At 36.0% G+C, this 27,693-nt stretch overlaps 3 protein-coding genes and 1 long non-coding RNA gene across 4 annotated transcripts; 1 reads left to right on the forward strand and 3 right to left on the reverse strand.

Moving 5' to 3' along the window:
* Positions 1 to 793: 793 nt before the first annotated feature.
* Positions 794 to 7,225, reverse strand: LOC133301388 (type 2 DNA topoisomerase 6 subunit B-like). The gene is made up of 12 exons (XM_061501018.1): positions 7,190 to 7,225; positions 6,879 to 6,984; positions 5,988 to 6,068; positions 5,854 to 5,880; positions 5,355 to 5,460; positions 5,189 to 5,264; positions 4,251 to 4,271; positions 3,787 to 3,983; positions 2,899 to 3,043; positions 2,581 to 2,791; positions 2,068 to 2,180; positions 794 to 1,264 (listed from the first exon to the last, which is right to left on the reverse strand). Exons 1-12 carry the CDS (start codon positions 7,223 to 7,225, stop codon positions 974 to 976), a joined length of 1,410 nt encoding a protein of 469 aa, XP_061357002.1. The 3' UTR covers positions 794 to 973.
* Positions 7,226 to 9,458: 2,233 nt separating this feature from the next.
* LOC133301379 (uncharacterized) lies at positions 9,459 to 9,902 on the forward strand. Its single transcript, XM_061501004.1, has one exon. It carries the CDS (start codon positions 9,459 to 9,461, stop codon positions 9,900 to 9,902), a length of 444 nt encoding a protein of 147 aa, XP_061356988.1.
* Positions 9,903 to 11,513: 1,611 nt separating this feature from the next.
* LOC133301380 (uncharacterized) lies at positions 11,514 to 13,257 on the reverse strand. Its single transcript, XR_009750184.1, has 4 exons — positions 12,781 to 13,257; positions 12,407 to 12,483; positions 12,241 to 12,307; positions 11,514 to 11,809 (listed from the first exon to the last, which is right to left on the reverse strand). It is a non-coding gene; the product is annotated as an uncharacterized LOC133301380 (long non-coding RNA).
* A 647-nt stretch (positions 13,258 to 13,904) lies between these two features.
* On the reverse strand, positions 13,905 to 18,326 carry LOC133301374 (proline-rich receptor-like protein kinase PERK13). The gene is made up of 8 exons (XM_061500997.1): positions 17,619 to 18,326; positions 17,018 to 17,483; positions 16,846 to 16,926; positions 15,993 to 16,063; positions 15,830 to 15,906; positions 15,298 to 15,445; positions 14,355 to 14,516; positions 13,905 to 14,198 (listed from the first exon to the last, which is right to left on the reverse strand). Exons 1-8 carry the CDS (start codon positions 18,324 to 18,326, stop codon positions 13,905 to 13,907), a joined length of 2,007 nt encoding a protein of 668 aa, XP_061356981.1.
* Positions 18,327 to 27,693: the final 9,367 nt, after the last annotated feature.

The following is a 27,693-nucleotide window of genomic DNA, read 5'->3' on the forward strand; positions in this document are numbered from 1 at the left end:
TGAATCACCCCAATCGGTGGAGGATTGCTCTTCCTCCCTTCCTTCTTCTCCTTCCCTCTTCTCTCTCTTTTCCTTTCTTCCCTTCCTTCTCTCTAGCTGTCGACGGGAATGGGTGGGAAATGGGTTCTCTTTTTGGTGTTTTAGTCACTTAACATAGGTTAAGTGACTTTAAGAGGGTATTGGTTCGTCTATCTATTCAACTCCAATAATTATCAAACTTCACCCAAAAGTCTGGGATATTATTCTAGGAATATTTACAATTTTATTTTTATATTTTGGGCACTTTTGCCTGTACCCATTTATACCCCTTAAATTTTACTGAGTACACTTTTTAACTCCAAAGTGACTCAAATTCATTTAATTAAGTCTTATACTTAATTTTACTCACTAAAACATGCTTAATTATTTAATTACATGTAATTTGCTAATTAATTAGGTTAAGGCTATTATAGTATATAACCATAGAAACTCGTTCGATCCAAAAAAAATTGTGGAAAAAAATTTATATGACTTCGTTCATTAATGTAATCAATTACCGTATACTTGTGTAATCATGTAATCAATTATATCAATTAATTGTGATGTAATCGATTATATAGATGTTGTAATCGATTACATAGTTTAGTCAATGGTCAAATATGGTCAGATTAGTGTGTAATTTTGATAATGGAGCAAAGTGTTAATTTTTTATTTAATAAGGGACACAATGGTAAAAAAAAAAAAAAAAAACCATAATTATTATTGTTCCCCGGTCCTATCGAGCCGTCTCCGCCACTACCTTTAAAGTGGCAATCGAAGGCAAAAGACAAGACAATGGACCAACTCACAATAATGAGCGCATGGAAAGATTCACGTCCACCACAGGTATTAGCAGCATCCAAACAGCGTACATTGATCACAAATTTTTAACTAATGGTCCATGACAAGAATTGGCATGAGAATTTGGAAGATGGACTTGGGACGCAGGAAAACCTTATATTTGTGAGTCCAAGGGGATGAAATCATTTTCTTGAAACTCCATTTCTTGAACACGGTCATCCTCAAAAAGGAAAGGCGCAACTTCTTTAGATTTGTGGGGCTTCTTGTCGTTCATCTCTATAACTGAAACAATCCTATCCTCAATACAGTTTTCCATAATTTCAGTTCCAACTTCTTGGGACTGTAATCCTAGAAGAGAAAAGCATTCTCCCTGGAAATCTAAGTCACTGGAAGACAAGATCAGCCCAGCAATTGTTTTTGCGAGATCAGGAGCATAACTACGAATCTGAAAGTGAAAGACATTTAAAATATTAGGTGCAAAGTTGGCCAATAAATTAAATATAAGGCCAAAGAGATATCCAGAAAATTGCAAAACAATCTTGCAACCTAGTTACCAATAGACAAAGACGGATCAAGATCAGTTTAGCACAACTGTGATAGTCAACGCTATACTATCAATATACATAGTCAGATAGTAAGTAGATCAGACCATGTACAGTGAGTACATGTAATGAAAAACCAAACCAAGATGCAAAACGCCTAGCCAGAGTATGGATTTGTTTTTGACCAAAGTTTGGAAGTTTTCACTGTTGACTCTAATTCCTCAACATCCCCCGTAGAAAAGAGAGAAAGCAAGCCACAAGCCCATAGAAATTGGTGAAAAATGCCAATTTTATAGGGCAATGCCATGTTGATCTGTCACTCATACTCAGCCTGCGATGGGAAAGACTGCTAAATGCTAAGCATGCATGGTCCAGTCCCGGTCATACTAGGATAGTTAAATATAAAACCAACTCCGCAATAAACATTCAGCGAATTGAATGGGAAATCAAGCTGTTGTCAAGAGTTAAGACATTTCGGTTTATTGCCTTTGCTGTGGATGCTTTTGTTCTTTGAAAAGGAATGGAAGCTGCCCCGTGGGGTTGGGTTGGAAAAAGATAAAAAGACTACATGAACAAACGGTTCTATTATGTGCAAATCTCAGTGTGAGGAAATACTTTCAACAGTAAAACCACCGAGGGCCCTCAGATCACAAATATGTGTGTGTGTGTGTGTGTGAGAGAGAGAGAGAGAGAGAGAGAGATTTACCTGAAGGGAACGGGAACTTAAAAAAACCCCGGAATGCTTCATCTTCAAGTCATCCAGCGAAAGTTGAACAGCTTTTTTAACAAGTTTTTTATCAAGTTGAGACATTTTCCTTGGTGCTGTTATCACGGTCTTACCAATATGTCAAGGAAGTATAGATCACATAAAATAGATATACATTACCATACTAGCACAATGAAAATGCTCATACTTACACTCATATAGGGAAATATGTATGTCATTTTGTTTAGCATATGAATTTACGTGAGAAGAAAGTTAAGGACAATTTTAGCACTAAAATGTAGAGTTGTGCACTGGTTCTATGAAGTAAAGTCGGCAATCTATCAATTGAAAAGGAAAATCCCTTATCACACAGCAGATCATCATCACTTGTTCAATGAAGAGATATGATGGGAAAAAAATTCAAGGAAACGTCTTACAGCAAAGCATCAAAAATTGTCTCAGGCAAAGAAAAGTAGGATGTGTTTAACTGTCTGAGATAAAGCAAAAAAGGATCTGCCAATGCTGGATATTGTTTGTGGTATGAGTGGAGCACAATATCAATGTGAGTATCTGTAGGCAAGTTTTCCCATTCTAGTAATGCAAAGCCATCTTGCCGCACTATGCCCCCTAAATTCAAACCATATCTTTTCCAGTCAATGCTTTTCAATGCCTTAAGAGATGATTGAGAGATTGTACAAGGTGAAAAGTCCTTGAAGTACAAAACCTGATATTAAACATTGTTGTCAACCAAAATTATTTAGCGGATAAATAAAATCTAAAAAATAACATAAACAGAACAAAAGCAAATAATTCAAGGGCTTTTCCTGGAACCTCTGTTTTATCAGTATATTCCCCGAAGCACGTTGTGTTCTGCATTGATATATTACTTATTACAATAACTGCCTCCATCACCAGTTCAGTATGTAGACGATTTTCAGTGCAGCAAGCTATTCCACTCCCAACTTTGAGCTGCTCCCTAGCAAAGGTTAAAAAAGTAGATAATTTCAAATCTATTAATGCTATGATTTAAGAATCTAGAGGCCATTTTTTATTAAGCACACTGTATCCACCAAGAAAGTAAATATTTTGAGAATGCTTAGAGAAACCATGCAAACCAAGTTCTCACATTCACTTCTACATGTGATACATTTTTCCTCCACAATTTGTATACAATGTTACAGATCAACATTTTACATGGATCCAATTAATAATAACATGTTACAGTTCACATGCAAATAAGCTAACAGACGTCAATATTAGACACAAAAATTGTCTGGATCATATAATACTAGTGGCAAAGCAAGGAAATAATTTTAGCACGTGCCAAGGCTATATCATTTTTAAAAACCCAGCCAGAGCCAAGGATGTACCATTTTTGAAAACCAGCCAGTGTCAAGGCACTAGTTGATCTCCAAGTGACTCCGCCACTGTATAATACGTTTTGGATTGTGCAACCTAACTGACTATGACACCTTACAAAGAACTGAAAACTACTAGGCGTTACATTGCCTATGTACAAAATGTTCAAGTGATAATCAATATATCCCATGAACTACAGGATGATACCTACACATAATCATATTTAAAGTAGAGTAGAGTAGAAAAGATCTCTTCCTGAGAGTCTTAACTGCAGGAAAATATTCAATCTACTAATTCTAAAAGAAAAACATTATGATTCTAAATGATAAACGAGGAGCTGACTTGAGATTCTGAATGTACCAACTTGGGAAGCAAGAGTTACATTGGTTACTTAAATTATTTCCATGCTTAAGTACATAGTCTTCAAGGCCTGACTTAAGAAGTTCAAGATTTGATGCTGAGATAGGTAATTGCTTGCACTCATTTGCAAGAAAAACCTTTTCATATCGTGATTCAGGTACATCCCAATCTTCTGCTACCAATTGAATTGCAACATTCTGGACAAAAACTCAAAGGGAATCACTAAAACTGTGCCAATGTCTCAATCAAGTGCTCTGCATTAAATTTGTAAGTTTGGTTTGGTTTATATCAACGATACAGAAGTGCAACTTGGCAATCTGATTTGGTGGAATTATTAACAGTTGATAGCATGTGAGATAGAAGGAAAGTGCTCTCCAGCAGCAGCATTGACACATTGCAAGTTATAGTTGTTTGAAAGAATGTGAGAGCATTTGAGAATCTACACTTATGTCAGTTTAACTTACAGGAATCCTTAGAATTTGCATCTGCAAAGTCAGCAAATAAATAAATAAATAAGAAGAATGTGAAATTTGATACCTAAATATAAACAGCAGACTATTTTGCAGAGAAACAGAGCAATATCAGAACTTTAAAAAAATCCTTTGAAGAAAATAGCTTCAATTTTGCACATCCAGGCTCAGTAAAGCTGCCTCCATATTTCTGCTTGCTAATGTTTATCTCTATTTTTTTTTTTTTCTCAGGTGAAATTTTTTCCTGTTTTGGTCTGTGTTTTAGCAAATATAGCAATATCTGATACACCAAATTGCTTTAGACACTGCCCTAATGGAGAAGTGAAAAATATATACACAAACTTCTAATCTACAGCCTTAGTCACTGTCTAGAAATGTCAGTATTTTCTAATAACTGAAACATTTGTTATATTGCCGACCAATATTAGTTTAAGGGTTTAATGTTTCTCATGTTATAGGAGATAAATTTTATCTCCTACACACACATAGTATGTGAGACCCATGTGGACCCATATGAGGAGAAGAGAGATAAAGAGAATACATGGGCCCTACATACTTTCATGTATGTAAGAAATAAATTTATCTCCTACAACATGAGAAACAATAAACCCTTAATTTAATGCAGTAAACATAAATTACTTTCTTGAGTAGCATTTAGCTAAGTTTATTCAGTGAACTTCCATCCCAACCAAAAGGTATGACTTGTGAATTTCGATCTTGGTCCATGCTTGAAATTTGCCATAAAGATAAATGCATTATTGACATCGCGCTACGACTGTCACGGACGTGACTGAGGCACGGCAATAAATAAGCTATTTGATCATACAGATTTAGATTGAAAATATCATCTGACAAAAGTTTCATATATCCCAAGTAATTGACTTTTTGCAACAAAAAAGATTCGATGAAGTAGCACAAGAAAGTCAGCATACCTTCTGTATAAAGCTATGAATCTCAGCCAGTAAGAGATCAAGGCTAACAAAAGAAGACAGACAAACTTCACTACCGCTGCCAAATAAGACAATCACACAATTATTAAAAAGAAACTTAACTAACAAAATTAGTCTTAAATCAATGAAGTTCAAATAACTTGCGTGCCTGAACTTTGCACCGTTTTTTGTGTTTGAAGGTAGTCTAGTCAGTCTGGAGGAACCACTTTCTTTCAGACTTATCTGATAGTTATGTATCTCGGTATCACTGATGCCTACAATTTCCATAGACTGCAATAAGAATGTGATAACATTTAAACTAAACATGGTAACATATTAATTGGTTGAAATCTAAGTTACTCTTGAACCATGACAGTAGAATTACACAGCACCAAGGAAATAAATAAAACATTTGACAAACTGCACATGGCTTATTAAAATTGAGTTCTTATAAAAAATACCTATACCTGTGAAAATAATATGAAAAGAGAGTTAAAAACCATTTTCCTTAGACAAAAAGGCTGGCATATTACCTCCCACATTATGGGCAAGAACAATTGAGTTGACGCAGATATAATAATAGCTATTTCTTTTCGGATTTGTGCACGTGGGACATCTATACGTTCAATGAGATCAAAGCACAACTACCATGAGAACATTAAACTTACTGGTGGTTTTGATAGAAAGAATCCCATCTGTTTTACAAGCACCAAAAATTAAAATCATCAATAAATAATTGCAAATGACCCGAAGAAAAAAAAAAAAAATAAACTCCGATGGTAATCATTTTTTGTTCAGTTACCCCAATTGCCAGCTACATCTGTGGAAGAAAACCTCAAGTCTTGAAATTCCTCTAAGCAGCTCCCAATGCCGGTATCAGAGACTGCTCCCAACAAATTCAAGTATTATTAAAAGAAAAAAGAACACCACTCTTTAACCGCCTCGACCCGTGACATCATGGTATCCAGAACCTGGTTAACCATGTGCATGGGTACTAACTGAGATCAAGGTCACTTGGTAAAACACGACCTGATACCATGAAGATGAAGAGAACCACTTGGCTCAAACGGTAGTGTTTATTAATTTCCACCGTAGAATCTTTCTTCTTATTATTGTAATCGCTTATCGTATTGATTCATTGTTTTCTAATTAAAAATGCCTGAAAATTGAAGAAGGTGCCTCAAGTTGAGAAATTCCTATTTAATTTTAGCCAAAAAAAATTACAAAATTACAATTTAAATAAAAAAGTGTGCATCTACTTAGGCGTAACTCACCCGAGCTTACCAAGTGTAACACTCAAATTGCACCTAAATTAATGTGCAATCAGTTGCACTCAAAATGATATGCAAGTGATTGTATTAATATTTTATAAATCGCTTTAAATTCATATTTTTTATTTAAATTAAAAATTTTAAATTTTTCTCCCGTAATTTTAAAGTATTAAAATTAAAATTCAATCTTAATTTAATTTCGTTTTGTTTTATTTATTATTTTAAAAAATTTAAATATAATTCTATTTTTTAAAATTATTTTAAAAAAAATTTATGTGCAAATTTTAAATAATTAATAGTTTAAAACGGATAAAGTAGATATAATCTTGTAATGCCATGAGAGTATTTAAAAATTTCTCAAACTGAGAAATTCAACATGAAAATGATATTAATTAGCGCGCGCGAGAGAGAGAGAGGATTACTTGAAATTCGATGAGAAGAATGCGAAGATGAAGAACGAGCGAGAATGACTGAGAGTCTGCAAATCTGCTCGGATAATCGGCATCTCTGATATGCTGAAGATATTAACTGCAATCACAGATTCACATCACATAGATAATCGAACCAATCACAGAAATGGAAGAAAACAAATTGGAATAATTTTGCTATAAATAGAAGATGAAACTCGCATGCAATGTAAGCATGATTCCCATAATATTGAACCAATGAGAAAATCATAGGAAAACTATATATGAACATTTCGCTGTGCTGAGCAGAAGAAGAAGAAGCTCACATGTAAGCACAGTTTCTGAACCGAAGTAAACTCCATTCAGAATCAGAACTCACTCTCTCAGATTCGCGCGCAGAATCTGAGCAACAGTTTTGAAAATAAATTTATAAATCAGAAAACCAGTGCTGAAGCGGTGGATCCGTAGTGCGACCCGAGAACCAGGCCCATCAACGTGTTTATGGGCTGCAGTCTGAGCCATAATAGTCTAGCCCATACAGTGGAAACTATTTTATTATTATTATTTGGAAAATATTTTGTTTATAAACTTTTTATTTACAAACTCAATTATGTATTTCAGTAAATACAAACATTTAAGTGTGTATTTACCAGAATACATAATTGAGTTTGCAAACAAAAAAAATTGTTAATATAACTTTTTTCTCATTATATTATTATTGTTATTATTATCATGTAATGTGATTTAATATTTTTTAAAGAGATCTGAAATTAATAAATGTGTATCACAAATTGTCTTATTGCAAAAGATGAGTAGAAGCATTGGGGTCCCCAAAAAAAAAAAGTGCTTGAGATTCAGACCTTATACTAAAATTTCTGACTTCTTGCTCTCACAAAGACAAGCAAGTATGAAATCCTTTTGCAGACAAATTTGCCACTGCTGACAATGCTTTAGATAGCGACGCTGCTTGTTTTGACTGAATCTCTACCACCATGTAATCATTTTAACGTTATGTATGACTTTATCAGTTGCCTTGCCTGAGTTAATAAAGTTATACTATCATAACCAATGCAAAAAATAGTATGATTAGAACATTGTGAGTTAATTAGCATTTGCCTACTTTCATGCAATAAAAAAAAGAAAAAGAAAAAAGGAGGAGGGGTAAATTGCAATGAAAGATTTAACAAATTTCACTGAAACATTTCCAGAAATATAATCTTCACACTTGCAAGGACTACCACCACGTAATGCCAGCCAGTGGCATCACTGGAAGAAACAGAAACGAAACTACGTTCGAATATTTATATTCTCATTGCTTCAAGTAGAATTATTCTCCTTTTATTCAACCGTTGCTGGCTTGTTTAATGCATTTATCTAACCATTTCCCAAAGTGCTTGCCTCAAATTATTTTCCCTTTACTGCGTGGTGACTTTCTCCATCAAAGAGATGTGAAAGTTTTATGACCCAATCATCCACTGGTTCATATTGAATTATTGATCTCCTTAACTAAGGAAGGAATGACAATAAAAGATAAGAAGTACAGTGTTAAGTGTCGTTCAGTCTCATGTGAGTGGAATTTTTTGCAACCTGAAAAGAGCCTAAAATTATACCCTTAATTTATTCAATGAAAAACAAAGTTAATTAATATAGAAAAAATAAAAACAATGCATTTGTAATTAATACCAATACCAATACCAATACCAACTCAACACTCACAAGCAGATTCCATCTTTCAAAAGGAATAAAGGGCAAAGGTAGGGTGACCCCATTCTTAGTGCTTCATACTTTTGCACAGATCCCCATATTAACATGACAATGATTCTTCTCTGACTCTGTCCTCGCTTTCACAGATTTCGGAGAAATCCTTGACTAGGTGACACCTAACATGCATCACACCATCCTGCTGCTAAAACGATTACCTTTTTTTAGACCCTTAGTTATGAATTTCTTACGATTAACTGACCCGGGGTTATAGTGTACCAATATAGCATGACCAATGTAGTGCATAGTTTCGCCCTAAGTCCCTCCCATCTTGAGCATGATAAGTTTTAAATCCTTACAAAAATGTATCCCCACTCATATAATTTCATTAATTTGTACCAAGAAAAGTAACACGCCTTAATAAATAAAATATCACGAAACTTTGATATGATACACTAGAGAGACTATCTCATTCCAATGATTATCAGTGGAAACATCTCCAGTAAACAAAAGCTGCACTTTCATAGGGCCCTGAGAGTGTTATGTCCGGATGCTCCAAGATCTTACTTTCTCTCCTTACAAAGCAATCACAGGAGCCAAAGCCAATAAGTAAAGAGCACAAAGAATATCTTTAGTTGTCTTCTTTATTAAAGAAAGTTCCCCTCTTCACCTTTTTTTAAAATTCAAAAAATCCTACTTATTTGAGGCCCAATTTACATAAACTCTTCTCACAGTAATCTACTTTGAGTGCTTGGTGAAATATCTACCTTGGTATCCACTCAAAGAACAAGAGCTGCAGCCCTTAATATCAAATCCACCTATTCCCCACAAATCTCCTAACCCCTCAACACAATTTCTCTTTTCTCATCTAACTCTGAACTCTCAAGAGTGAAGATGTCTTTACAAGTTCAACCACTGCCTCAGCAACAGCAACCTGTCCAGGTCTACCCAACAAGTGTCACATACCAGTCACCTCCTCAACATTCCAATGGGTCTTTTGGGTCAGTATTTGTTGTCCTGGCCATAATAGTTGTCATTTCAGCTATTGCTTGCTGTCTTGGAAGGCTTTGCAACAGGCGCGGCCGCAGCCACAACCACAAACAGAAACATGTTAAGCAGGAAAAGCAGCAGAACCACAACTTCCGTCCAAAAGAAGTGGATATTGAATTTGGCTTTGACAAAAGAATCGCAGCTTCCAAGCCTAATGGACATGGAGCAGCCAGAGGACCCAAGCCACTTGCTCATGGTGACATGAAAAGTTTTGATATGAAGCATGGCGACTTGAAAAGTTTTGATATGAAGCTTGGTCGTGAAGGAAAGCTAAGAGCAGGTGCATGATGGAATTATAAGAGAATATTATGTAGACATGGCCATCTTCTTGTTGGTTACCATTCCACCACTATACCATCGTGTTTCTATTTTTCTTCTCTGTTTTTCAGTGTCTTAGATTTCCAACTGCAAGATGAAATGTATAATTATCTTCTCTACTATTTTTATGCCCTTGTTTTGAGATTAAGGAAACAAAAAAACAAAAAAAAACTTTTATTCCAATATGGATTTGTAAAAGTAAAAATAATGTAAAAAATATAAATAATTCAATTTGAAATTGATGGATTGATTGAATAAACAAAATGATGGTTTTCAATTTTTATCTTTAATTAAATTGATTTGGATTTTTTAAGAAACTTAGCTTCAATTGAATTTGGATTAATAAAGCAAAAGAAGCAATTACTTGGTAGAGTGTTTTGCTTTTACCCTGACTGGAGCTATGTCTCAAGTCTCAACTATTCCCAGTTTGGTAACCATTCAAGTACTCGCAGCCGTGAACATAAATTCAAAATGGAAAATATATGTAACACCCCGTTCTAGAACCGGTTTGTTAACATCGCATTATGATATTAAGCGCAGTTACAATCACATGGGTTCAATTAAAATCCGGATAAATTTTTCATTTTAAAACATACCGAATTTATAATACCCAATTTCGTGATCATAACCATATTACCTTGCGGAAACAGATAAATTAAGCTTAACATCATGTTCATTTTCCATTTTTAAATCATTAATTTACTTCTTGTTTAGTTCAATACTTCTACTATATTGTAGGTTTCTTCATTAGCTACCTGTGGCTTCAAACCGTGCTCAAATCGGAGCACTGTAGCCCAAGTTAGGACCATTTGAAGCAACACAAGAGAGTGTTGGTCACAGGCCCCGCGCGCTTCAGCGCGCTACCGGGCGCTCAAGCGCGCGCTATCGGGCGCTAAAGCCTCCATCTGGGCGCTTAAGCGCACGGAGGCAGTAAGCATCAGGCATTCCAGTGTGGATGGGCGCTTAAGCGCGCAACAGGGCGCTCAGGCGCGCTATCCTGGGCGCTCAAGCTCCCACGGGGACGTTTTAGCGCGCAGAGACAGAAGCATCTCCTCCTTCAATGGCGAAGGGCGCTTAAGCGCGGACCAGGGCGCTCAAGCGCGCAACCCTGGGCGCTTAAGCCCCACCCTGGGCGCTAAAACACGAGGGGGCAGTAAGCCACCCAACTTTCTGCAGCAAGGGGCGCTTAAGCGCACGCCAGGGCGCTCCAGCGCGCAATCCTGGGCGCTTCAGCCCCCACTTGGGCGCTCCAGCGCGAGGAGGCAGAATGCATTGGCACTCGCAGGGGCATCAGGGCGCTTGGGCGCGCTCCTGGGCGCTTAAGCGCGCTGCCAGGGAATTCCAATTCCCACATTTCTCAAGTCCAAGCCTAGGGGAAAATGCATCCCCATTACAAACCACAAATGTCCATGCCCCAAAACTAAATCCTAGCACTCATCCAACCTCTCCTCATGAGATTTAGCTAGAATTTGGGCAGCATGACCTTTGTTTTCTCATCGTTTACCAGTTTAAACGAAGAGGGTACCTAATTGATTTTCAGCCCAACCAATTCAACAACTCAATACATAACAAGCATGCATATATTGAATTCCAAGTAGGCATCATTTACATTACATATCCTTTACAAATCATAGAACTTAGCTTACAAAACACTATGATCATTCCCTTGGCTCCCATCAACAAAAGGTGTAACCAAAGGCATGAGCATAGGCTAAGTTCATCCAATGAATCAAGATATACAAATGATCATGGGCTTTCAAGATAAAATCCTATACATGTCAACTACAAAAGGCATGCATAAACTCAAAGAAGTGCCATATTTCATGCATAATCTAGGTATGGCCACTTGCCACCAGAGGCTCCTGCAGCATCCTTACCTGAAAGGGGGTCCCCACAACACGGGGTGAGATATACGAATATATCCAGTAAACCAGGGGTCCTTGGAGCATCTCTCCACCCCACAGTTCCATATCAGTGTAATAGCAATAACAATAATAATGCAGTAAATACATATCTATGCAAAGTGCAATACATCTCCAGGAGAAATCCCTCGAGCTCTCAAGTTGTCCTAAGGAAACTCAGATGCAAATAGTCCTACTGGCCAGCTAACTACCATGTATGATTTACGCATCGTCATGCAACATACCCACATAGGGAAACACCATCCTATGCCACACCAAATGCATACACATACGTATAACAAAGCATTACACTATTTTATTGCATTTATATACACAATCACAACCTCCACCCTTTCAGGGCTTGGTAGAACAGTCAAGGGAATTACACCCAAGGTCCGAAGGCTTACCTCAATGCTTCAGTCAACCTTTGTTCTTCACCAACAGTTTCAGCAATCAACTTTTACAAACATACACCTACACATGGTGTAATGCAATCAACACATTGCATCCAAGAGTATTTCACAATCAACCATCAATTACTCAATTCAAAGCACCACACAAGTATGAGCTTACCAATTCCAATGAGCTATTCAAGCTCCATAGCTTGCTCCAATGGTTGATCACTCACGGTTGGTCCAAATGTCTCAATCCTAGACATCACAAGGATCCAATCAATCATTCAACTCACTAATTGTTCAACATGCTAGAATACTAACCAATCCAAGCATGAATTTTCCAATATTATGAACAATTATCAAATGACTATCTAGGCTCATTTCCACCGGTTAAATGACATTCCTAGCATTTTCCATCACATGCTCTAAGCTCCATTCTTCCTAGAACATAGCTAATTCAACCACATTTCATAAAAATCCCAATTTACTATTCACAAACCCTAACTCATGCAAATTTCAAGGAATCATGAGGTTCAAGGGTTAGAATCTTACCACCAATGGTCACACAACTAAGGATTGATGGCTCCTCAAGCTTCAATGGAGGTAGAAACTCTCAAAACCCCAATTTTCACCAAAGGGCCGAATTTTTGAGAGTCAATATCCCTCTCCACAATGCTCCCCACTCAAAACAAAGTTAGGATTATGAAAGAGGGGAAGATTCTAAGTGATTTAGGCTTTTGAATCGCTCCAATCGGTTGAAAATCACACAACCTAGGTTTTCTTTCTCTCTCTCCCTCCCTTCCTCTTCTCTTCTCTTCTTTCTGGGCGTCGACGGGCTGGGTGGGAAATGAGGGTCATTTGGTGACTTAAGTCACTTAACATAGGTTAAGTGGCTCTAAGCGAGTATTGGTTCGTCTATCTATTTAACTCCAATAATTACCAAACTTTACCCAAAAGTCTGGAATATTATTCTAGGAATATTACTATTTTTATTTTTATATTTTGGGTACTTTTGACAGTACCCATTTATACCCCTTAATTTTCACTGAGTACACTTTTTAACTCCAAAGTGACTCAGATTCATTTTATTAAGCCTCATACTTAATTTCACCCAGTAAAACATGTTTAATTAATTAATTACACTTGATTTCCTAATTAATTAATATGGGCTATTATAATATAAGTCATTATATGAGAATCATAACTATTTTATATAATCTCAAGGTGTCATTGTAAATATGCAGTAAGAAACTCAATATTCCTAATCCCGCATCAATGAGATATATATATATATTTATACTCAAAAAACTTACACTTTCAAGCTCTTAACGTCCCCCACTATTAAAAAAAGAATGGGGGAAAGAAAACAGAAAAAAAATTTAAGAGATAGAAAAAGAAAGAAAAAATTAACGTTTTTGACCGGCATAAGTCAAACGAAGGTAATCTCAATATATTTAGACTTTTGTGGTGGTGAGGATTGGGAGGTTTGGCTAAAGTTCATAGTTTCAACTTAAGCAAACCAAAAAATTTCATGGTGATTTGTAAGATGAAGGTGAGTTTGGTAAGATTAGTTTTAGGTTATGGAGAAAGAATTTGGCGAAATTAGTTGGGTTAAAATCAGCATCCTTGAACACCATTATGCCTATTCTCATTATTGTACTGGTATATATGTTCCCTCAAGATCTGTGCTCGGCAATGTTCATTTGGCTGTGGAAAGATCTAAATTCTGAATCACCACCACTTGTACTATAAGGCATCCTTGCATGTTTGGTTCCAGATATCTGTTCTCTTGAACTGTATTCTGTACTGTATATATGAAAATCAGAATCACTAAAGCTGCCATTAGCCATCCTTCTGAATCTCATGATGTCTTCATTATACTGGCCAGAATCATAAACAGTGCTCTGACCATATTTCACCCCATTAGTTAGATCATATATTTGATCTCCGCTGTCTAAGGCTCTTACCACCTGATAAAAACCAATGGAATGACTAGTCAATGAATTTGAATGAGTTTAAGATATAAATGTCACAAATGAAGATAATTATTATGTCAAAACAAAACAAGCACAAGCTTGATGAACCAAATAATAATAGCTATCTCTCATTATTATTATTATTATCACCTGAACCATACGAGGCCGTTTTGGAGCAGAATGTCGAACACATGCTGCAGCTGCCTCTATCATTCTGAACATTTCACTGTCAACGTAGTTCCGTTCAAGCCTTGGGTCTACTAGTTCACCAAAGTCACCTGTCTCAATTGCACGAAGGAGAAGTGGACGAGCCTGTGGACATAGGAAAGCATCATTCAAGGTACATGTTAATTTTGTGTCCCGTGAGAAAAAAAAAATAACCAAAGCTACCAGTTGAACATGTTAAATATGTATGATATTCTATACAGATAAGTAAGTGAAAGGAAAAAATGATTGATTTATCTAAAAGATACACCATAATAAATAACGGATCGAGATAAATGCAATTAGTTAATTCAACCTACAATTAGGATGATGATTGATGAATATCTGTGAGTTGCTAGACCTTCTCTAATACTTTTCAAAATGAAAATGTCTAGAATCCTCTGACAGTGAGACAGTATCTTTAACATGTCTATTGTAAGCTAAACTTCAAACTGAGTTAACACAAATATATATTTTAAAGTTTAAAAAGAAATATGTTTTAACCAATTCAAATGTTCTAATGCATTATTGGATCAAAAAAGGTTATTTTCTGCAGACCAGATCAAAAGTGGAAAAAGGGCTAGTATGGTAATATGTACTTTTATGAAAATGGGTACAAAAATAATTTACCTTAGAAATGATGCCAGTATAGTTGGTTTGTGGGGCATCATTTTATTGTAATAAATAATACAGACTGTTGAAATATGTAGTTTTAATATCTTTTGTTTATGATACTATGTACACAGGAACTTGACTTCCATTCTTTCTTATACTATTGTCCCTAGTTATCAGAACAGTAGAGAGATAAGGGAAACGGAGGGAATAGAATACATCAAAATTCACAGTATATTTCACTTCACAAAATAAGAAAAAGGTTGACCAGTCGTACCCACTCAACCAAACTCTCATCTCCCACGGGCTGCGTTGGATCAACAGGTTTCCTTCCAGTTACAAGCTCAAGGAGGACAACTCCAAATGAAAAAACATCTGATCTATCCGTTAATTTTCCACTTGTTGCATACTCTGGAGCCATGTACCTGCAAATTGAAGCTAGAATGAGTTAGATGGTGTGATAGTTTAACATTTGGCATTATTGAAGGTTTCCTCACATAAGGTTCTTGTTGTAAACTCAAATCTTAGCAGGCGGTTTCAAAACCTAAAAGCCAGTCCACCCCATTAGAGAGTAAATCCTTAGCCTCCAAACTAACATTGATGAACAACAATCATTTAAAGTAATATTCTACTTGTGAGTTAAGCTCTAGGGCATTTCATAATACTAGTTCAATAACCACCACCACCACTTTATTCCATATCATCACTTATGTTTTTTCCAACCAAACGAAAGCAAGTCCCAACCCCATGAAAATCATTATATACATCAGAATATACTGCTTTATGTTTTAGATACATAGGAAACCTACCCGAAGGTCCCCATCACCCTTGTTGATACATGAGTATTAGCATCATCGGTTAGCCTGGCAAGTCCAAAGTCTGCAACCTGTGTTTAAACAAGGTTAAATTAGGATCCAGGCTTCAAATTTAAATTAGGGAGCATGACAGAAATAAATAAAAATATATGCATACCTGTGCCTCATAATTATCATCCAGAAGTATGTTAGCCGACTTAATATCTCTGTGAATAATCCTTGGGTTGCCTAGAAACAAATAAAATATTTTAGCTTTTCCTAATACAAAATTTCCATTTAGATAATAAAATACTGAGTTGAAATATGGAATTGGAAATAGAAAAAAAAAAAAAAAAAAAAAAAAAAAAAAAAAACTACACAAGATTAGTTATTAAGTTTTACTTGTGTTTCGAGAAATTTTCACAAAACCAAGCACAGTCAATATCCCTCTTCTCTTTAGACTAATAAACCACAAGGAGACGAATAACTCAAAATCAACACGAAATTCTTAAAGCGTCATATGAACTCCATAACAGTGTTTCAGATTTAAAACCAATCCGTATCATAAGATCCCCTAAGCTTTGGGCCAGTTCTCTGCTTATTCCTTCGATATCTTTCAGTAAATTTCATCAAACATAATACACAGTTAAGAGATGAGAGGATAGAAATATAAAAATTAATGAATTGTCAACCCAGAGTTCCATAGAGAAAAGGATAGAAGTGCCTTCAGACAACAGAAATATTTTATTGGGTTGATAACAGGCATATCCAACTTAGGTATGCTGTTTTGCACACTACTTGAACACCACGCATGGTAGAATCAGAGTTTAATTGGACCCTCTTAAACTGTTCTAGCCCACCTAAACCTAAAGTGTACGGTTCATATTTTCGAAACACCATGTACAAAAATCATTTCCCTATCCAATGGTTCTGGTAAAATGGCACCTTGTTCTTAATACATAATAATGTTTTATTGTAAGAATATATAATCCAATCAAACAAATGTTACTGCAAATGCAAGATATACTTACAGCCATCATGCAGATATGCCAGGCCCCTTGCAGCGCCAATTGCTATCTTCAACCTCTTAGGCCAATCCAAAACTACCATATCTTCACATATAAAGAAAACACAAACTCTTTTCTTAATTTTGCCGAGAAAGAAAAAAAACAATAAAAAAAAAACAAGGGAAACTCACGTTACCATGCAAGTGCTGATCGAGGTTCCCATTAGGAACGTACTCATAGATAAGCACTCTTTGGTGGTCGGATATGCAATAACCAATTAAAGATACCAAATGTCGATGATGGACACGGCTGATAATATCAACCTCAGCCCTGAACTCCCTTTCTCCCTGTCCACTACCAGCTTTCAGAAGCTTAACCGCTCCAACTCTACCATCTGGCATCGAAGCCTTGTAAACACACCCAAATCCCCCTTCCCCAATTACGTTTTCACTAGAAAACCCGTTAGTAATTTCCACAACCTTGTCATAGCTAAATACTATCTGACCAGCACTTAAATGCTGGTCTGAAGGAGTTCTTAAATGATGCATGCCATTGCCACCTGCAAGGTTCCTATTTCCATAATTGTTTGTGGGCTGTGAACTATAAAACCCATCTTGTGCACCATTCACAAAACCAGGTCCCTCTACATAGTAATGCACATCTGCACCTGATGATGGCCAGAATAGAAACATTAAACATATGAAAACAATATGGACAATGCAATGATTAATATTTAATACCATTACCATATATAGATTACCTCCTTTCATATGAGATTTATTTTGGGGTGGCAAGGCATAGACATTCCCTCGTTTTTTCTTCCTCCTCAATATGAAAAAAAGTAATAGAGCAACTAAGGCAAGAACGAAAACAGCGGCGAGAGAAAAACCAACGTATTCTCCTGTCTTATCACTGGAGGTTGGTGACTTGGACGGGGAGTGGCTATTAGAAGAAGGAGCGTTTGGTTTTGGATGGGAGCTCGCGGGAGTGGGTGGTGATAGCGGCGGCGGAGGATGGTTTGGCCCTGAACCAGTTGGTGGGGGCGGAGGAGACATGTAAGGTGGAGGAGGGGCATGAGGTTGTGATGGAGGTGACTGTTGAGATGGTGGTGGTGGAGAAGGTGGCGGCGGTTCGGGGGGTGGTGCCGATGGAGAGTGAGGAGGAGCTTTTGATGGCGGTGGACTAGAAGGAGGCGGCGGAGGAGAAAGCGACGGAGGTGGAGAAAGCGACAGAGGTGGAGGCGGTGAGGGAGACGGCGGAGGTGGGGAGGGAGACTGCGGTGGCGGCGTAGAAGGGGAAGGTGGGGGAGAATGAGACGGAGATGGCGGCGGAGACTGCGGAGGAGGAGCCGGTGGAGAATCTGAGTCATTGGACAACTGAGACGACAGAGACGGGGAAGGTGGTGGAGAATCTGACTCATCAGACGACGGAGAAGATGGCGAGGGAGCCGAAGCCTTATCGAAATCAGATGAAGACGACCCATTTGACGAGCTTTTATTGGCCATTTCTGATTCTCACAAAAATCTCAACTTGATTATCAGAAATGGCAAGGGAAAAAAAAAGAAAGAAAAAAAAAACACAGACGAAAAGCCTATAGGAACGAACGAGACACGAATTGGAAACAGTTTCTGCAAGGCGAAGATTTATTTTTGAAGATCAAAACAGAAAGAGCAGCTAAAACAACAAGATGTGTTTCTGGTGGTTTAAAGAATGCAGTTGAATTGGGACGATGAAGTGGCCAGCGAATCGTTGAATTTGGGAAACAGAATTGCCAGCACGATGAAACGCGTGGAGAGACAGTGTATGTTCGTGTCTGAGATTGAAGGAAGAGAAGGAAAAAACAATAATAATATTGAAAACTGGTGGACACTGCCAAATGCAAATCTACCATAAGCCCAGAACATTCTATGTTAGCATTATTTTAGGTAGTTAGTTTCATGTTTGCATAGATTCATGTTCATGTTCGTTTTCGTTCGGGTTTGTTAAGGAGAGCCAGGTGTCACTTCTTTTACATTTTCATTCTCATCTCCTTGAATTTCGGGTTACCGCGCAACCTAAAACCCGTCGGAGCTTAACGGGTTCGAAATCCCTTCCATTTCACCCGAGTCTATTGTGGAACCAAACATGGGCTCCTCCTATTGGGGTTGGGCTCAAACCCTTTGTGTCCATTTTGTCAAGTTTAACTTTAAACAAAAATATTATCAAAAGTTAATTTTAAATCCACTAAAAACAAACCAAATAAAAATTAAGAATATATTTCAATTTTACTTTAAAATTTCTACACATCATATGATTTCCCCAAGCACAACTTCATCAGACAAATTCGTGGCTCCAATGATCCTGTGCTCGAATGTTTCTTCAAATTCTGCTATTGCTAGCTATTGATGTGATTTCTTCAGCCGAGGCTGCATCCTCAATGCTTTGGATGAGTGTTATCAAATTCGAGCTCATCAACTCGGTTAGTTAGTGGGTCAATGGATTACCGGTGAATTATTGGGTCAACCATATAAATTAAAAATATATAATAAAATATAAGGGGTAAGATATATTTATCAGTAATCACTAATTAAGTTTACTATTTCTTAACACTAAATCTTAATCATTGATTTTTATCAATATAAATGTTATAATTTATTAGAAATTAATAATTAATTAATAAGTGTTATCCAATAAATTATAATCGTCAGATTGACAGAAATTAATGGTTAAGATTTGGTAGTAAAAAATGATAAACTTAATTGGTGGTAAATGGATCCCTCCCCAAAATATAATAAATATAAAATTAGAAGTATTTTAACTAATAATTAGAATTGGATTAGCACTAAGTGCTATAACTTGTAATCTACATGATTTAGGTTCAAATATCATTAATGGTATTTTTCAAACATTTTATCAAAAATTTCACAAAATTGATTTTTATTTTTAAAATAATACCGGTTAATTCCGGTTGAACCCAATTCAAGACCAATTTATTGATTTCATATCGAATCAAATGTATAACCAATTCAATACCTAAATCAAATTAATTGAAAGTTGTAACGTCCGGCCACTTGCAAGAATCAATGATTGTCCCCTCACACTAACACGAGACTTTTCAGTGTGCTTTGTCCTCACTCGCACACTTCCCGGGAAAACTTCCCAGGAGGTCACCCATCCCAGAATTGATCCAAGTCAAGCACGCTTAACTGTGGAGTTCTTCCGATCCGGGCTACCGAAAAGTAGATGCATCTTGTTAGTATAGGTAGTACCAATTAATTCTTATAAGTCATTCATAACTGTACCGTCACATACCAGCACAGAGCTCTTGGGATGTTACATGCCCACCAGCTTCCGCCTGGTTCGTCCTCGAACCACACCGTACTGGAAGAGAGGCCCTGCTCAGATACCACTTGTAACGCCTGACAACTTGCAAGAATCAATGACTGTCCCCACACACTAACACGAGACTTTTCAGTGTGTTTTGTCCTCACTCGCACACTTCCCGGGAAAACTTCCCAGGAGGTCACCCATCCCAGAATTGATCCAAGTCAAGCACGCTTAACTGTGGAGTTCTTCCGATCCGGGCTACCGAAAAGTAGATGCATCTTGTTAGTATAGGTAGTACCAATTAATTCTTATAAGTCATTCCTAATTGTACCGTCTCATACCAGCACAGTCTCTGGAATCCCTCTCTTTCGGGTGTTGATTCGATTCATTCATGAACCCCCAAACTGCAAGATTTGGCATGAGCCGCTCATTGTCCGTGCCTTTTCGCACCGACGATCACTCCCTGCCCTTGCCAGCTCTTGAGATGTTACAAAAGTCGAATTTGCGAGTCAACCAGTCAAACCTGCCGTGATTTTTATAACATTGTTTTGGATGAAGTAACAACATTTGAGTAGAGCACATTAGATACCAACGTTGTCATGACTCATGAGGACTGAGGAGACATTGCCTGAGGTTTTGACATCGACTCTTTCCGTACAAGTCTTACTAAAACTGCCTTCAAAATGGACGGGCAATAGGATACAGATGTCAAAGACAATTGAAGTAAGAAAATAAAAAAAATAAAAAAATCGAAGAAAACAACAGGAAAAACAAATCAACGAATAGACACTCCAGTCCAAGATATTATAAGAGCTTGCTTTCTAGAAAAATAAATTGTTAGGTTGAGTTTGAATTTATTGAAGATTTTAGGAAATTAAATTTTATTAAGGTATTAGATTTGGCATAAAAGTTCAACTTGAGAAAGAAACTATTGTAAACTATATATAAAAATCTCTTACTAAAATATAAAATAAAAATAAACAGGTGAAACAACAATTTACAACAATAATCAGGCCATAATTAACTCGGATCAGCTATTTGGATCACTATATTGTATTAAAAATATATTTCCAGAAAATCTATTTAGGCAATATCTTATTTGAATTTTTTTCTAAAAGATTATTTCTTATTATTCCTATATTTTTTTACCCTTTTATTTTTTTTATGAAATAAATTCTCTTTTAGGTGAAAATAACCTCTTACTAATTGATCCACACAGGTGATAATTTTTTTCTTTTTTAAATTTCAACATCCATATGGATCAACTAGTAAGAGTTTATTTTCACTTAAATAGTAACTAGGTTAAAACTTGGCATAAAGAGTTTTATTGCCGATTCAAAAATATCGACTACTAACAAAAGAAAGGATTGCGAGTTGGACCAGAGACGACCCTATGTGTCCCAATTGGCCAAGGATACAGGAGAGTACAATACATGTGCTGTGGAAATGCACACCAGCGAGAAGGATATGATTCCACTGGATTGACCCATGTCACATGGTATATAACAAAAGAGCATGACTAAAAGCAAACATTAAGTGTCATCTATAGCAGGTTACGGGGGAGTTATAAGAAATAGGAAGGGAAATTGGATAGGGGGTTTCTCTATGCCAGGTAAGATAGTATAATCTTTTTCTCGCTGAATCATGGAGCCTGCTGAAAGGGTTGGAATATGCTCGGTCTTTAGAAGGTGTAATGTCCCGTTCTAGAACCGGTTTGTTAACATTACGTACGACATAAGCGCAGTTACAATCACAAAATTGAATTAAATACGGATACACTTTTTCCTTATTATTTGTAAACGTTTTTAATTAAAATCAACTTCGTGCTTAAAACAATCCCCACAATGTGATTATAACTTAACTACATGTGGAATTCTTATTGTAAGTCTTACTTACGCCATACATTATTACCATAATGTGCCAAGTAGTCCCCTTAGACCACCAGGGCTTAAAACTCACTTTTAATGTTCTTAAACGCTAAACGTATACACTCTTTATTCATTTAAGAAATTAATATACTAATCTTATGGTCTCCATTTGTCCAATATATTATAGGATTTTTCATTAGCTACGCGTGGGTTCAAACCGCGCTCAAATCGGAGCACCGTAGCTCAAGTTAAGCATTTTCTAAGAAAATAGGTACTGAAATTTCCATGACTCCCATGCTCATAGCGTGAGAAGTCCGAGGGGTTGACGCTCATAGCGTGGCAGTTCTGGAGCAAGCACCAAAACAGGGCAATCTGACCTCTTATGGTGTTCTACCCATAACTTGAGTTATACTCATCCAAATTATACAATCTTGGTCTTTATGGAAAGCTAAGAAAAAGATCTACAACTTCCATTAAGACGCAAGGGTCCAAATCTATCATATAGGATACAAAAATTGGACAATAAGACGAGATATCTTTACTTTTACTTGGATTTTCAACCTAAAGGTCTTCTTTCACCTAATTGACATCATATAATCTTTTCAATAAATGGTTCTTAGTTCTTGCAAGGTACATATACATCAAAAGAAACATGCATACCATTTTCTCATATACATATATCCTATAATTACAACATTACATCATTGCAACATGTCTTAATTACAAATCATGGGACTTAGCTACAAAACATTATGACCAATTCCTTGGCTCCCATCAACAAAAGAGACACCAAAGGAGATGAGCATAGGCTAAGTCCATCAAAATAAAACATGACATACATATAACAGTTCTAAATGGCATGCAACTCAAAATGTCCAGCTATCAGGTACAATCTACTCATGCTTCTTGCCTCAATCAACCTCACCTCTATCAGTACCTGAAATGATGCCCCACAACACGGGGTGAGACATACGAATATATCACAGTAAACCTAGGGCCCTTGGAGATCACTCCACCCTAAGGTTCACTTCCGATGTACATATAATCATAACAGTTTAACACATTCTTATTCATAACCATTACATGGACTTCCAAGAGAGATCCATGAAGGACTGTTTCTCTTAGGCTCTTACCACATGGAGATCCACATAGGGCTGTTTCCAAGGGAAGTCCTTACCTCAATCTAGGAACCTCCAAGAGAGATCCACATAGGGTTGTTTCTCTTAGGCTCTAACCACATGGAGATCCACATAGGGCTGTTTCCAAGGGAAGTTCCTACCAATCATCCTCATCATGGTTCTATCAATTATTACCTCAATCAGTATTTACATCTATCAACCATTCCTCAATTACTCTTAAACAATCAAACCTCAATCAATCATCATTAAGCAAACATACTAATTTTTAATGCATGAATCAATGCATGAGCATACAACAACTATCATCATTACATATCACACCTCATAAACCATTCCTCCTCAATGGAGTATGGTGGAACATTCAAGGGGATCAACCCCAAGGTCCAAAGGTTTACCTTGCTCTTGAACTTTCCTCAATTGAACACAACCACAAGGGTTGGTCACTCGACTTGGTTCTCTTGCCTCAATCCTATTAATACAAGGAACGCAATCAATTCTATAATCAAACAATGACTTACCATTCAAGAACATCCTTAATTTCAAGCATAATTTACTCAAATATCAAACTATACTAAAATGGCAATCTAAACTCATTTCTACCGTTTATTTATCATCACTAACAACATTTACAAAGGGCTTAAGCTTAAATCAACCCCCAACACATACAACCTCAAAAACACTATTCATCATCTTCCTCAACCATGCAACTCCATGAAACCCAAGTTCGAGGGGAAGAAACTCACCACAAATGGTTGCACAACCAAGGAGTGTGGATCCCCTAAGCTCTCCTTGAAGGAAATGTCTTCAAACACCTCCAAAAGCCATGTGGGTCAAATTTTGGGAGGAAGAAATCTCCCACCACAATGCTTCCCACTTAAAACTAAGTTAGGGTTATCAAAGAGGAGAAGATTTGGAGTGGTTTAGGCTTTGGAATCACTCAAAACGGTTGAGGATCAAGGGATTTAGGGTTTCTCCCCTCACTTTCTCTCTTTCTCTTCACTCTCTCCCTTTCTCTCCTTTTCTTCTCTGGCTCGACGGGTGGGAAGAAGAAAAAAGGGGCCATTTTGTTGCTTTGGTCACTTAACTTATGTTAAGTGACTTTAAGCGGGTATTAGCTCGTCTATCTATTCAACTCCATTCACCACCAAACTTTACCCAAATGTCTGGAATATTTTTCTAGGAATATTTCCACTTCCATTTTTATAATTTGGGTACTTTTGCCTACACCCATTTATACCCCTTAATTTTTACTGAGTACATTTTTTACCTCAAAAGTGACCCCAACTCACTTAATTAAGCCTTATTCTTAATTTTACTCAATAATATATTCTTAATTACTTAATTAAAAGTAATTAATTAAATTCTTAAATTGGGAATATTATAGAAGGAGACTTCAAATGTGATCTTCATTATTATCGTAGCTGGTGACGAAGCTCGTGAGCCGCAGATAGTGGCTCGCATTAGAGCATGGATAGGAAAGAATTTCAGCATATGTATCCAGAGGCCAATAGCAAAGAGGGCACTTCAACAAGAGATATTGAGGCTTATTTTCTTTTATCACCCCCGCCCTCTAATTCTTCGCTATTTTGATGTTGTTGGTTTTGAAGTTCCAAATATTTGTACTTCATTTTCTTAAAAATTTTATGGGATTTATTAATATCAGGTCTATGATAAAAGAGTAGTTCTCTCCTATCATAGACATTATTATGAATAGGGTCTACTCACTTTATAAAAAATAAAAATTGAACTAATCAACAAGTGTGTAGAAAAAAGAATTAGCCTCCAACAATATAAGAGTCATTTTTCCTATTTTTATGTAGTTTTGAGCTTGCAGCTCTCCCTAATTAAAAAAAAAAATTGAATAACCCATGACAAATTTTGGATTTTCTACCAAAATATTTAAAAAGTAAATTATGAATCTATTGTATGTAAAATCTATTATCATTTTATCACGTTTGTAACCAACATAACTAACCTGCCACATAAGATGTATACATTTATTTTTAAATAGAAAAATTATTTTTTTATTTAAACCCTTATTTTTTTTATTTTTCTCACTAAACTCCAAAAACTTTTTCTATTAGACAAAGATGTACGAAAAGTTGTCGCCGGTACTTGATAATTAACTATGTTGGACTGTTGGTCAGCCATCACGCGCCGATCTCCTAACTTGATTACCAGGTATTAATGACAGTGTCCCGAATCCCACCGTTTGTCTGTGTTTACTCACTTGACATAAATATTGATTAGCATCATAAATAATTATTAATATATGGTATAAAAGGAAATTATTATTATTTTGCAAAATTCGTTAAATCATTCTTGTTTCTCCAAGGTGATTTTTAAATTCAAAAAATTAAATTTACTTAATAATTATAATTTGATAATTGATTTTGCTTTTTTATTATCCAAAAAACTCAAATATTTAATCAAATTTGAGGATTTTAAGTGACCAAAATTTTCATCTCTTTGAACATAACTTCTTGTTTCTCACGGTTCATATAAGTCTAAAATCAAACAATAACACGATATATTGATTAATTGCCTAAAAAAATTAAAATTGTAGTAAAAAAATCGTAATATTATATTTCACAAATAACTCTATTATTCAAGTGATTATGGATTGTGCGTGATATCACTTACCCAACTTAAATGATATCAAATATTTCAATTGAAACAAAAAAAAAAAAAAAATTTATTTTTATCAACTCCAAATTCAGCATTTTGAGTTTGCAAGATCCAAAGATCTCACCAGATTACCCAGAAATATCATTTGTCACGTTCCTTGGAAGGGTGACTCACAATTGATTCATTTTCTCCAAATAATGCAAGAATTTGATCGACCGGGCATATTGTGTTGATTCTTTTGATCAGTAATGCATTTAGAAATACTTTTTAATTCCTTATTCACATAATTTTTATCACAACCGGTAGAGTAATAGTTACTGGGTTATCTTTATCTTTCACCATCTCGTAATCACGTTAGAGAGTCTCATTGGATTGACAAATTAATAAATAATTTCCACATAATCTCATATTGATAAATTTTTATTTTTTAAAAATATTTTCGAAACAAACCCAAAAAATTTATTCGAATGACTTCTCATTTATTTTTTCTCAACAGGTACTTTTCAAACTATTACCATCTATCCACAATAATAAAGAATGGGATTGGTCCACCACGATTCGTGAGCAGATTGCTACAAAATATTTTGGACAAATGGCAATACTCTATAAGGGGTCTTTAGTTGAAGAGAATTTTTTTGAATACTAGAGAAATGTAATTGATAGGGAAATGGTTGGAAAGTGAATTTGATAGGAAAATGTAAAAAAAATTGTTTGGTTAGAAAAAAAATTTCCGGACAAATTAGGTGATTTATAAAGTCTATATTTGGTTTATGATAGAATATTGATAGGAAAAAGGATTGAAATGACCAAAATAACCCTTTATTAAAATATTAACATCTGACTTTATTAAATTCTTCTCTCCATTCTCTTTCAAAACTCTCTCATTACTCATCAAATCAACTCCTTCCACCTCCAGAGTTACACTGTTGTTCTTGTCACGTCCAATATTTCTTAGCAGGTCCAACCAGTTAACTTACATTCAGCAGAGTTACAAGAGGTTATTTTTGGAAGTTATTATGTCAAAAAAAATTCATTTATCTAGACATCGTGAAATACCACTTTGAAAGTGGAACTTGAGCACCATCCATTTTGACCAATTTTACACACAATCTTCAATGGATGGGGAATTAGATTAGCTAGGAAAGAATTTTGATATCCTCTGCCAAACATAGATAACACAAAATTCCAATATCAGATACCTAGCTATATTTCAAGAAACCTCCTACCAAACACAACCTAATGAAAATTATTAGCTTTCTTTCGAATTAAAAAAAAGGGAAAAGTGTGTATCATTTTAAAGGATGTAAAATTGTGTCATTTTAAGTGAGAAAAAGAGATAGATAAAAGAGGAGGAGAGAGTGGACAAAAAAATATAAAGGTGTGGATCTCATCTCTTTGTGAGAGTGAAAGGATATAAGTTATGTTGAGATATACAGTCCCACATTGATTGTGTGGGCAACTAATGTAGCCTTTATAAGGCCTTGAGCACTCTCACTCTTTGAGCTAGCTTTTGGGGTGGTGACCTCAAGGTTGTTAACATGGTATCAGAGTCTCATTGTCTCCCACTTTAAAGTGGAATTAAATAAATAAAATAAAAAACACAAGAGGTAAACCAAAAATTGGGCCTGTGCAATATCCACACTTTAAGCCCAAAGGACTTTTGTGTGAGGTGGTGTGTTGAGATATATAGTCTCACGTTGATTGTGTGGACAACTAACGTAGCCTTTATAAGGCGCACTCCCACCCTTTGAGCTAACTTTTGGGGTCACGCTTTTGGGGTAGTGACCTCAAGTTTCTTAACAAGTTATGTCATTTAAAAGGACAAATATTTTTTCCTTAAAAAAATAACAATTATTAGCTTATGTTTTCTCCGTGACCAAACCTTAGACGCAGTAAAATGTTATTAATTATGCCTTAAATTTTTGTTTATA

This window comes from Gastrolobium bilobum, unplaced genomic scaffold (genome assembly GCF_033153095.1).
Source record: "Gastrolobium bilobum isolate Gb01-03AN ecotype WA unplaced genomic scaffold, APGP_CSIRO_Gbil_v1 utg4269, whole genome shotgun sequence".
In the NCBI taxonomy this organism is placed as follows: Eukaryota; Viridiplantae; Streptophyta; class Magnoliopsida; order Fabales; family Fabaceae; genus Gastrolobium; species Gastrolobium bilobum.

Excerpts from the sequence above, each read along its gene's own strand:
- LOC133301388 (XM_061501018.1), bottom strand. The coding sequence starts at position 7,225 with ATGGAGTTTACTTCGGTTCAGAAACTGTGCTTACAT. Across the intron at positions 6,069-6,878 it reads TTCTTCTCATCGAATTTCAA|TCTCTGATACCGGCATTGGG; the intron begins GTAATCCTCTCT and ends TGTTGGGAGCAG. Across the intron at positions 2,181-2,580 it reads ACAATATCCAGCATTGGCAG|CAAGGAAAATGTCTCAACTT; the intron begins ATCCTTTTTTGC and ends TGATAACAGCAC.
- LOC133301379 (XM_061501004.1), top strand. The coding sequence starts at position 9,459 with ATGTCTTTACAAGTTCAACCACTGCCTCAGCAACAGCAACCTGTCCAG.
- LOC133301374 (XM_061500997.1), bottom strand. The coding sequence starts at position 18,326 with ATGGCCAATAAAAGCTCGTCAAATGGGTCGTCTTCATCTGATTTCGAT. Across the intron at positions 17,484-17,618 it reads AAAAACGAGGGAATGTCTAT|GATGTGCATTACTATGTAGA; the intron begins GCCTTGCCACCC and ends TCATCAGGTGCA. Across the intron at positions 14,199-14,354 it reads AACGGCCTCGTATGGTTCAG|GTGGTAAGAGCCTTAGACAG; the intron begins GTGATAATAATA and ends GGTTTTTATCAG.